The sequence below is a fragment of the Oenanthe melanoleuca genome, chromosome 1, assembly GCF_029582105.1.
Source record: "Oenanthe melanoleuca isolate GR-GAL-2019-014 chromosome 1, OMel1.0, whole genome shotgun sequence".
Classification (NCBI taxonomy): domain Eukaryota; kingdom Metazoa; phylum Chordata; class Aves; order Passeriformes; family Muscicapidae; genus Oenanthe; species Oenanthe melanoleuca.
In genome coordinates, this window is record NC_079333.1 from 77,048,815 (window position 1) to 77,060,444 (window position 11,630).

An 11,630-nucleotide genomic window follows, 5' to 3' on the forward strand; every position below is an offset into this window, starting at 1 on the left:
TCACCCACACCAGTCTACAAAGATCTAAGACATAGAGAAGAATGCCTTAGGACAGCAGATTCCACCAACTACTGAACTCCTACCCCAACAGAGGAAATCAAACCAAACCAAAGCAAAGACCTAGCTGCTTTTCTTTTTTTTTTTTTTTTTTTTTTTTTTTTTTTTTTTTTTTTTGAGGGCAGGGGAGAGACAGGTAGTGAAATGTGTAATGGCAGAAGGGGCAATCTCATTAGGAATGGTATTTTGTCCACAAGATAGTCCTAGAGGTGGGACTGAAAATAACCTGGTAATATCTAAGCCTACACAGTATTAAATGCAGAGAACAAATGTTGCTATTTAGCAGCAAATTATGTGATGCAGAACAAAATGCTTGATACCATAGCTGCATGTATGATTACTTAGCTTCTTGCTTTTAGAAGAGGAAACAAAACTGCATAGGTCTGTTTTGAGTATTGACTTTTAATAGCTTGTTTCTCATAAGGGAACAGGGCATGTTTTTCGTTTTAGAAATACAGGTATCAGTTGATCTTTAAATACAGCCTGCTCCTGCCAACAGGTCATGTACATGATTTATTTGGCTTCAGCTTTTGTTTTTATGCATTAATCAACGTTCAACCTTCTTCTGTCATACAATATATAGACAAATTTAAGTACAGTAATAGTGTAGGTATTTTACCATCTTCACATTTTCTTGACATACTGGACAAAGTGATACACATCAGTCTGCCCCCAAGCCCCCATTTCATACAAAGCTTGTTGAATACTGCTTTCAGTGGCACATTCAACTTGCTCCCACATTTCATTTGCTAAATCTACAGAAAAAGACCCTTTGGGACTATCAAAAATTATTTCCAACTTTGCCCAGTGACATTCAAATGTTCAGGCAACAACTGGTAACTTTCATTTTATGGTTACTACAGATGTTGCAAGCTGACAGGAAAAAGAAAGTTTAGAACTGGACAAGCAATAGTAATGTAGGTTTTGGTAGAGGAATTACGTACAAACAGGGGGACTTAATAGATATAGTTTTCAATCTGTAGTTTCATTTTTCAAAATAAAACCTGTATATATAAATGGATAATATTCAAGATCTGTATAACAGTTGCTTTCTGGCTAAAATAATATATTTAGACAGAAACTCACTTTCTGTTTTTCAGTTCAAATATACTAGCCAGTCCAGTCCTTTGGGAGAAAAAACTTCCATTTTTAAATCCTTTAGGATCCATCAGATTAATTATATGGTAATGACCTTAACTTATACATTATATTATATTATGAGGTGAACTGAAGGGGTTTAGCTATTGGAAGTATTGGTCTGGGTGCAGTAAGCCAAACAGCCATTTAAACATGATACTATAGCTGAAATAAGTCTCTGTCAGAAAAAAAAACCAACATTCATAAAAACAGCAGCAGCCATCAATAACATTCACAACTGCAGGGATTTTTTTACTGTGTGTGATTTTGCATTGTAAGGAGAAGCCACAATAGTTTAAAGCAAAATTTAAAAAAATATCACTATAGTCTTGAATTTAATAATGTGAATTGTCACTCTTATAGCTGTTTATAGAAGTGTACTAAAAAAATTTACTTAAACATACGAATTTAAGACTTTCACTTTATTCAGCAAATTGGTTTATTTACACAACGGGGAACGCTGGTTGAATGCTGTCAATGTAATAAAAACAAATCTAACAGAGACAATACTGAACTCTCTCTATGTATTCATAGCAGAAATGACAAACTATTTCCTTACCTGTATCAGGAACATCAAGCGCAACAACGGGACAGTATCATAGGACACTGATTTAACAATAAACCACAGAGGTCCAGTAATACTATGGCAATTTACTCATGTATTTACTGACTTTAAAATAAAAATATTAAAAGTCAGCAATACCCAGTAAAAAGTTCTGTCAATTATCAGAGTCAAACTCTGATGAGTAGGTCAGTAAAACCTTATCAGATCATCCACAGTTCATAAAGTGACATGAGTTGCTTCCAACCACCAATACAGAAACAAAATTGATGAAAACAGATTATCCTCTAAAAGGCAATGATGATCTGATAAGGGTTTAACTTAATGGAAGTTAAAAAAAATAAGAATTGCAGAGCACAGCCCCTATTAGAACAAGCTAACTTTCCAACTTTCAAAAAAGACAAAAAAAATCTGAGAGAAAGAAAAAAAAAACAAAAAACACTTCAACATGAAGCTACCATACAAAGTTTTTGTTTGTTTGTTTTCTTTTTTTTTTGTTGTTGTTTTTTGTTTGTTTCTTTTTTTCTTTTAGGAGTTCAGAGTTGAAATTTAATCCTGGCTTTTTAGAGAGAAGGACAGTTTTGGCCTAGACTTTCCTTTGCCCAGGATAATTTTTTGCTCTTCCTTTTGCTGACGCTGTCTCTCTTGTTCTAGTTTCATCCTCTCCTCATGAATCTTTCTTTGTTCTTCAACAATTTTCAATTGTTCTTCAGCCTGTATAGGAAAATGGTAGAATTTAGGCCAGCATATATAGTAGTCATAAAAGCAATTTACAAGTCCATATTAACTTCCAAACAGGTTGAATCCTGCACAAGTATGTAAGCAGTTCCGCCTGAGCTAGGTGCCATAGTTGGTTTCAGTGAATAATATATATATATATATATATATATTTATAAAATGGTCATTTGAATTGAGTTTAGAAGAAACACCGAGAACTTTCTACAGCTAATGTATCGAAATCTGGAGTGCTTACCTGCAATATTTTTCAGCATTGCTTTGCAAGCAACACATTACATTTTGATTACATTACAACACAGACATTAGATACATACAGAAATTGTCCCAACACTTGTCACGTGTAAGCTGAAGTAACATACACACATAATGAAGTCACATACCTTCAGGCTGAGGTCTCCCTGCTCCAAAACCCATCTAAAAATCCCTCCTAATCCAAAACCATCTTCACTTGATTTGCAATTAGTCAATCCTTACATTGACCTATGATTCTTACAGCTCTCCCAGCTGTCCTTTTAAGGTGCTTATTTAGTTCATTACTTCAGTCAATATTGTAAATTTTCCATTTGTCCTGTTTCCACCATAAGACGTAGAGAAAACAGTAAAACAAAGACATCTACAGCATATGTAGTTCAAGCAAAAAGATTTAAGAAGCCTCATTTTTATATGAAAGAGGTGCAATTACTTGGGCAGTTGAAACTGACAAGAGTTCAATCAGGATTTTAGAAGCAACTTAGTTTGTCTTATCATCAATTGATTAGAATCAGCTAAATCATATGGAATGTTTTCATGTGGCAAGCACCTGATTTAAAAAGGCTTGGGGACCAATGTAAGTTAGACTTTCCTAGCTTACACGTCTTAAGCTGATGCTGAAAGTCTCTTTCAGCACTTCTACATCAACATTATACTAGAATCAAATCTAGTTTGTACTTGTCCCGCTCAACAAAACAGAATTAGTCACACAAAGCTGAACATGTTTGCAAACTTACTTCAACCCTCTACACGAAATATAGTTAAAATGCACTTTTTAAATTCTGAAGGCAGCCATCTCCCCTCTAAATTAACTGCATCCAAACTATTTTATCAGCCTAGTGTTACTGCTAAGGATCTGGCCTTCTGTGCTCAGGTAAAAGAGAGCAATGTTACTGACAGAACCAGCATTACGCAAGTTAAACTCTAGAAAAGGTCGATTAGTTTATTTCAATTGTGTTGCAAATCTGGCAGAGACACCTGCGTTTCCCTACAGAACAGTTAACTACACCTTCACGTACCAGTTTAGCTTGTGCTTCTGCAATTTTTCGATTATTCTCTTCTAGTATTCGCTCTAGTTCCTCACGCTTTGCACGCTCTTCTTCCTAAATGGGAGGACAGGGCAAGATGTTAGTAAAGTAAAATATTCATTTATGCATGTTCTCTAATCTTTCTCAGAATTCTTTTGTGAACTGACTTAAAGTGGCAGCTTTACAGCCACCTATTTCGCCTCACAACGGTAAACTGTGCAGCCACTAAAACTGGTTTCTAGCACTCAATTTATATCATCCCGCCCAGTCCAAACAGCAACCAACTAAACCCTCCCTAATCATAGAATCCTGACAATTTATTACTAGAATTTTAATATCACACAAATCAACAAGGACAACTACAAAAACTGGATAGTATTTACCAAATTAAAAAGTAATATAGAAAATATAAATAAAGTGAATAGTTTGTCTCACCAATTAAGTATACCTACGTATTCTTTACCTATACTCCTTTAATCAGCATTAAAAGTTGAATATTTACTGTCTTGTCCAGTGTCCTGCAGAGTGTGCTCCTCGGCTGCCATACGCGCCAGCTTCCTCTTTAAAATGATTTGTACTGTTAGCTTGGCAATACCTGCATCAGCAGCTCAACCATTTATAAAGAAACAACATACAAGGAAGGCTGAGCTGAGGAATGCAGATGTTTATGGTAAGAAGGAACAAAAATATGTAAATCATTCCTAAGGCAAACAATTAATAAGAAAAATACATTTACTGTTAGTGAAAAATACAAATGGTAATCCATACTTCATGGAGCTATGGGCTTCTTTCATGGGGAGAATGGACTTAACATTCAGTATTTTGACAATTTTAAGACAGCTGAAACTGTCTGCAGTATGAACTTGGAATTCAGGAGTCCAGAGAAGGCAGATCAGGAAATAAAGCCTTGTAATTGTTGTTTTCTTGGTGAATTTTATGGAACTCTGTTATGCAACTCAAATATGAAGACTGCGTGAAAAATTTTGAATTGTTTCAGTTCACATGATATATATCCAAATTATTTTTATATTTGGAGGATTTAAAGTTAGCCAGAGGTTTATGTCTGTGTAAGAAAAAAAAGTTAATATGAACAAAGCAAGCATATGAAAACTTCTTACTATGACTAGTAACCAGCTACTAGCTAGCACACTTCACTCCAGGCATGGAGGTTCATTCTGCATTACAAAGAACTGGTGGGACTTCTCCACATGACAACGATACCAAAAATACTTTTTTTTTAAAAAAACAAGTCATCCATCTGATCAAATAAAAACCTCTAAATATGAAGAATTTGCTGACTATGAGCATGTACATTCAACTTAAACTGTTTGATATTAAAGTCTGAATTTGCAAAAAATGTATAATTTATTTATTCTTTTTAATATTTATCGCAACTCAGCATTCGTTTCCATGTAATTTGATACTATGCGACTGAGAAGTCACATCTAGTATGAAGGGGAAAGCTCCATTGCTACTGTCTCTCCTTTCATAAGCCAATCAAAATACTAATTTAAAATAAACTGTGTAGGACGTAGAGAGTGAAAAAAACATTTGCCGCTTAGGACTATTTAGCACAAATTTCCTCTACAGTTTGAAGTTTGTCTTGAAATTTCTGGATCCTGGAATGATTGGTGCAGGCAGGCATCAAAGCCTTTAGTAGCAAATTACTGTCTCACAGAAAGACATTTTCAGCTTCTGCTCCAGCTGCTGATTAAAAAACGAAACAAAGCAACAAAAAAAGGCCCCAAAAACCCAAGTCACACGTTCAGCTTGACTTCAGACAAGGGCAACCTGCTCTTTTATAACTTCTAGGGAGAAAAAAAGGAGTTGTTAGTAGTTATTAAAAATGGATATAATGATTTGGACAGAGATCCTTCGTGAAGACGTGGATGGGCTTATGCTCGAAGTCCCACAATTAGTCCAATGTATGCTCAAGGAAAATGTTCATTTTAAATGAAGAATAAGAAACCTATTTGTTAAAGACAGGTACTGCAGCGCACTGCTGGACCCTGCTTTTTGCCTGGCTGAAGGCAAAAGCCTCTTACAGTCTAGGTAAACAAAATGAAACAAATGAAGGATACATAATTACGTATTTTTTAATACCCTTCCCCAAAATGAAAGGACTGCTGTTAAATCCTGCAGCCATGGCAAAAGTTTCAAACAATTCTGAAATATGTAGGTCAGTTCCATTAAGAATCAAGTATCCTTGTTCAGGTTTTAGGAGAGTAACTGTTTAAATATCAGTGAGCTTCTCTGAATAGGCTAGAAATTAAGTTTCGCAGCAATGCAAGTTTATATGAGAAGGGAATTAGATTTGCTGTATTCCATCTCTTTCTGAACCCAACAGGAGGCACAAACCGACACTGAAAGTTTTGCCATGGACTGTCTCTACTTTCCAAACGACCGAGCGTTACCTCTCTGGCTTTTTGTGCTGCAAGTTCAGCTTGTCGCTGTCGCTCGAGTTCTTCGAGCAACTGTTTTTCCATGATGCGCTTAGCCTCCTCCACCCTGCGGAGAACCTCTCGCTCAATCTCATCCTTTCTTTTCTCCAGCTCTTCTTCTACGCGTTTAGCTACAAGTTCTTCCACCCTTCGAGCAGTTTCTTCCTCTATGAGTTTCTCTTCAATTTCTTGTTGACGACTGCAAAATGCAAACATGAGGATCGCATCTTTAATCAATACTGTTGGCACTGAAACAAACTCCTTCAACGTGAAACATCAGCTAGGCTACTGAAGAACTTTTACACGTAGATTATGTATTTAAAGAACATACTTTGCCCTACATTTAAAGAAAGCGAATATTCAGGCAATCAGTACTCCTATCACAGAGAATCCATCTTTCTATATACCAACAGATTAAATTGAAGACAACTTATACTACTTCTTGATCACAATTGGGGGGGGGGTGGTGGAGAAGAAAAAAAACCCAACCCAAACCAAACAACTACAACACCATGCCCCCCTACTCCAAAAAATCCAAAGCCCACCCAACTTTGAGCATCATTCACCCTTCAGGAGTTTATATAGTCTCAATTTTAAACCATATACAGCTACAATATCCTGTAAAATCTTGCCTTAAAGCCACCACCTTAGAAGCACCAAACTATCTCCAGTACCTTAAAATAGAAGACAGAAGCAATAAAATTTGTGATTTCAATATTTTACGTGGAATTTCAGGTAAACCTAGTTATCCAATAATTTACCTTACCAAATTTCAATAACTTCAGCTCTAAATTTTTTTTACTGCAGGACTCTGTTTCTACCATAATAATCCAAAATAAATTATATCAATACCAAGCACTAAATAAATCCTTGTGAATAGCAGCTTTCTATTTTGGAAATATTTTCAAATGTATTATCTCCATTTTTGTTTAGCAGCAGTATTATCACTTAGCTTGAGCACTGTTTTAACTTTTCATTAAAAAGGATGCAAAAATACTAGATAAATTTGCCAGTTAATTACGAAAAAAAATCCAGATAGTAATCACAACACGGCAGTTAGATATCCAAGGATGAACAACAGTGTAGTGTTATTTATCTGGAATTATTATGGAATTTGGGGATAAGACCCTTGGTTTTAAACTTGATATTGAACTTTTGTTTTAAATTTTCCATGAAGTACAGAACAATCTTACTAAACTTTTCCTCTGGCCTGTCAGCAACACAAATCCAGGATTTAGAAGAACAACTGCTTTTCTAATATCTTAATATTCTGTCATTTCCAGAATGTTTGCATCTTCTTATCTCATTTGGAAAATCTTTCCTAATCTATCTGATTTGGAAAACAACTAATAAAAGAAAAAAAAAAAGTTACATAATTTACCAGGTTTTAGATGACCCATGGTAATACATGCTAATAGGAGATGTGAAGTATGTATTACTTATCTAGATAACCATGGGAAATAAAAAGGTGAAAGGTTCCCAGTTTCCCCTGGTCATGTGACATCTTTTCCAAAGTGTACTGAACTAAGTGGATCTCCTTCACTAGAAAATTTTGGAATCCTCAACGCAATCATTCAGCCATAGAAGACTAATTTTACTCTTACAATCCTCAAGAGACAAAAAATTTAGCTTGGGGGCACATTAGACCAGAAATCATTTATCCAAAATGGACACAAAATATCTAGAGGTGATTGTTTTTCAGAGAAAGAACTGCAAAGCAACATAAGGCAAACGAAAAACTTATACAAGTCCCAGAAAAATGCATCAACCCCACTCTCAGTATATCTCTGCCAAGCTACAACCCTTTGTGGACTAATGTTTAAACATCCTTTACATACTAAATATGATTTTATTTTAAAAGGTTTCCCTTCTCTCTTATTCAGCAGCACGTATTCTCACCATCCTGAATCAATACTGCTTAAGAGGCTAGAGTTCTAGAGAATTAAGTTCATATGCTCATGTTTTATTAAACTATCATAGCTTTATGTTTAACATCAGGAAGGTCTAGGAAAAAAGTTAGCTAATTGAATAAAGACAGTGCATAGTTACAAAAATACCATGACCCACGTGTCTGAAACAGATTTTCAAATATCCTCAGCAACTGAAGATGAACTCAAATCAAGCACTGTGCCTGCACACCTTTCATTCCTTTCACTCCAACAAACTCCATTAAAATTTAATTAAACCAATCAAATGTATTTTTAGACTTATAGGCAATATTACAATGACTTAGACCTTATTAAGAAAATAAAATTATAAACATAGATATAAATATCAGTGATTTATTCTGTAGTATACCAACTGGTTGCTTGGGGTTTTTTTTAATTTTTTTTAAAAACACTTGAATGAACTTACAGTATTTTACCATTTTATTTTCCTAGTCTACTGAGTTATGATTCCAGAGCAACAGATAAGTCACTAATGTAAAAAACTATTTTTCATATGATCCATTTGCTTCTTAAAGACTAATTGTATGATGTCTGCAGAAAAGAAACCATTTACATTTTACCACATTTCTGAGGGGAAAGAAGTCATAGTGCAAGGCAAGGAAATGAACACTATGGGAAAGGGCTGAAGTATTGAGATTTCAACAAGACATGAGAAGAAGAAAGTCAGTTCCAATCTATGGACTGCCCACTGATTTATTCGGTCAGAAAGGAAATACTTCTTACCTTATCTAACATGAATCTATACCAACATACGTAACACAATTTACAGATGACTTACTATAATACCATATTTTCTACTCTGTTTTATTGCTTTTTCTTTTTAAAATTTACAGTGCATTGTGGAAATATCAAAATTACATACCAAATCTCTTCCAATATTGATTCTCCCTCACATGTCTACTATTCTGTAGCAAGTATTGTTGAAATACCATATTCCTTCTATACAGACTTCATAAGCTTTTTAAAATTTAAAAGCTAACTTACACAGAAAATTTACTTACACTTGAACTAAACCAGCTCCTAAGTACTAGAATAAACTATTAATTCTATTCTCAAATTTTTAAGCACATTCCAGTTCTTCACTGTAGATATGCACAGAATATTTTTCTTAATTTAGGTACTGAACAAAATTCTAAACCACAAAACTAGGATCAGTCTGTCAAAATATGTCAATTTTCACGTTTGTTTTACTGTGGAAGTTTTTGACTGTCCAAACTCTGAACTTAGCAAAGGTGATTATCTTCAAATGGAAATGAAAGTGACAGCTTGGGCTCACCAAGCCTGATAATGACAACTAGTATTTCCTGAGAATGATATGGCTTAAGTAAAGCTCCATCTGAGAATTAACAGCACCCCTTGGCTTCATATATACAAACAAGTGCTTTTTCTGGGTTAGGCGGTCCAATGAGCAAGGGCAGTATTAAAAGAATCACCTAATTACAAACCCTTCTCTCTGCTGTATAAAGGTCCGTTTCATAACTTTAGATGCTGCTAAACATATTAATGCACTCCATCGTTTATTAAAATAGTATTTATATCTGCAGACTTAATAAATAACCATAGTTCTCATATCATAAACTGAAAAAAGAGCAATGTTTCAAATGAAACAAGTCGCCGGATCTCACTGTCCCATCTGGCAAGAAAGTAATCCCCCACTGTTAATATAGCATAGTGTTTTTTGAAACCTTTACTCGAGCAACTCCAGATGCCCCAGCTCGACGCGTAACAACCTCCACGCCACGGAGGGGAGGGGCGGGCGTGTGGCAGCGCAGCACAAAGCCTCAGGGGCGCCGAGGCCTCCGCAGCACAGGCAAGTTTAGGAGCGGCGCAGGAGGGAGAGCCCAGCGACGGCGCATGGGAAGCGGGCAGAGCCGGCCGAGGGGAGGAGGCGTGCGGGGGGCTCGCACTCGAGTGGGCGGCTCCTATCGCACCTGAGGGAGCCGGGCTTTGAGAGCGGGGCGGATGGCGGGAAAACAGGCACCGGCCAGGCCTCAGCCAGGGCCCGAACGCCTGCAGCCGGCCCCAGCCACAGGAAGAAGGCGCGGAGAGAGAGGCACCGAGCACTTCCCTTCCTCCCCCATCCCTCACCACCCCCCTCGTCCCCAGCGCAGGCCCGGGGCTCACATTTTCCGCTGGCGCTCGAACTCTGCTTTTTTCTCCTCCTCCTCCCGCTTCTGTTTCTCGTCCAGGCTGCTGCGCTTGCTCACCGTGCGGCCGAAGATGTCGATGCGGTCGGGGGGGGAGGAGGCGCGGTCGCGGTCCCGGTCCCGGTCGCGCCGGGAGGAGGGGGCCGTGTTGGAGCGCGAGCGGGAGCGCGACTCCCGGCGCCGGTTCCGCTTGCTCTCCCGGGACTTGGAGCGCTTCCTTGCCCGCTCCTTTTCTCGGGAGCGGGACCGCGATCGGCTCCGGTTCTTCTTGTTGTGCTTGGAGCTCTTGGTGTGCTTGGAGCGGGACGAGCTCCGGCTGCGGGACCGACCCATCCTAGCAGAGGAGAGGAGAGGCCGCGCCGGCGACTGCTCGACCACCCCCGCCCCCTTTACTAGCGGCGCCCCGTAGAGGTGCGAGGAGGCTCTGCGCGCATCAGCACCGCCCGGGCGGGCCCTTCGTCTTCTCCCTTTCCACCGCTTTGCGCTGCGGGGAGAAGGAACAGGCCCCGGGAGCGGGAGCGAGTCCGGACGCAGCCAAGATGGCGGCCCTGGCTGAGCAGTGACTCTCCTCTCCCGCCCCACAATGCACCGCGCCGCGCTCGAGCCGTTCGCTCCCCTCCCCGCCGCCTCCGGCGCCGCGCCGGAGGAGCACGAGAGCACTCGGCAATGTTCGGCAGCCAATGGCGAGCGCCGCGCCGAGCGGGCCCCTCGGCGGCCGCGGAGGGGAGCGGGTCGGCCGAGGGATCGCCTGAGAGAGAATCTGTTTAATTGAAAGTGCTCTCAAACATTGATTATTTTCTTTTTATTTTGTTTTAATATGGGGAACATAGGGAATTATCACTGCAAATTACTGAAATTGCGAAAAACACTCAGAGCCCCCATTAAATTGTGAAAATGAGTTTTTGAATCCTCTGTTGCACCACTGTGAGGACTGAGAGTCGTAAATGCTCATTGGTGGGAAGGAGCGACAAAAGTCAGAGAGGTCGCAAAACAACCAGAAAGTTTTATCAGTGAATTACACACTTGGCAAAGAAATTAATGTGTTAGTCCTGACCTACTGTATAGGCACATGACAGTGGGTTTGGTTACAGCGGCAGAGTGAAAGAGAAGAGTGGAATTAAGATGAAAAAGAGGTGATGGGTCCTGTTTCCAGCATGGGCCCAGCTGGGGGATGTCAGTCCAGCTGTGGGGTCGAGGAGATGCCCAGGGGTCTGTTTTGTGACAGTGTGTCTCCAGTGTGGCACAGGGAAGCGTGTCTTGGTCATATTTAAATGTATTTACCTAAAGACGTTATTGTCCGTTGTTATCTACAGGTGTGTAGG

General features: G+C 39.0%; 1 protein-coding gene across 1 annotated transcript; it reads right to left on the bottom strand.

Annotated features, from left to right (window-relative positions):
• Window positions 1-439: 439 nt before the first annotated feature.
• Window positions 440-10,965, bottom strand: ARGLU1 (arginine and glutamate rich 1). The gene is made up of 4 exons (XM_056486201.1): window positions 10,286-10,965; window positions 6,186-6,411; window positions 3,763-3,846; window positions 440-2,470 (listed from the first exon to the last, which is right to left on the bottom strand). The coding sequence occupies exons 1-4, from the start codon at window positions 10,639-10,641 to the stop codon at window positions 2,306-2,308; spliced, it is 831 nt and encodes a 276-aa protein (XP_056342176.1). The 5' UTR covers window positions 10,642-10,965; the 3' UTR covers window positions 440-2,305.
• Between the last annotated feature and the right edge of the window lie 665 nt (window positions 10,966-11,630).

Coding starts and splice junctions, on each gene's coding strand:
- ARGLU1 (XM_056486201.1), bottom strand. CDS start 10,641: ATGGGTCGGTCCCGCAGCCGGAGCTCGTCCCGCTCCAAGCACACCAAG. Junction 6,412..10,285: donor TTCGAGCGCCAGCGGAAAAT/GTGAGCCCCGGG, acceptor TGCATTTTGCAG/TCGTCAACAAGAAATTGAAG. Junction 2,471..3,762: donor CAGAAGCACAAGCTAAACTG/GTACGTGAAGGT, acceptor TTTCCTATACAG/GCTGAAGAACAATTGAAAAT.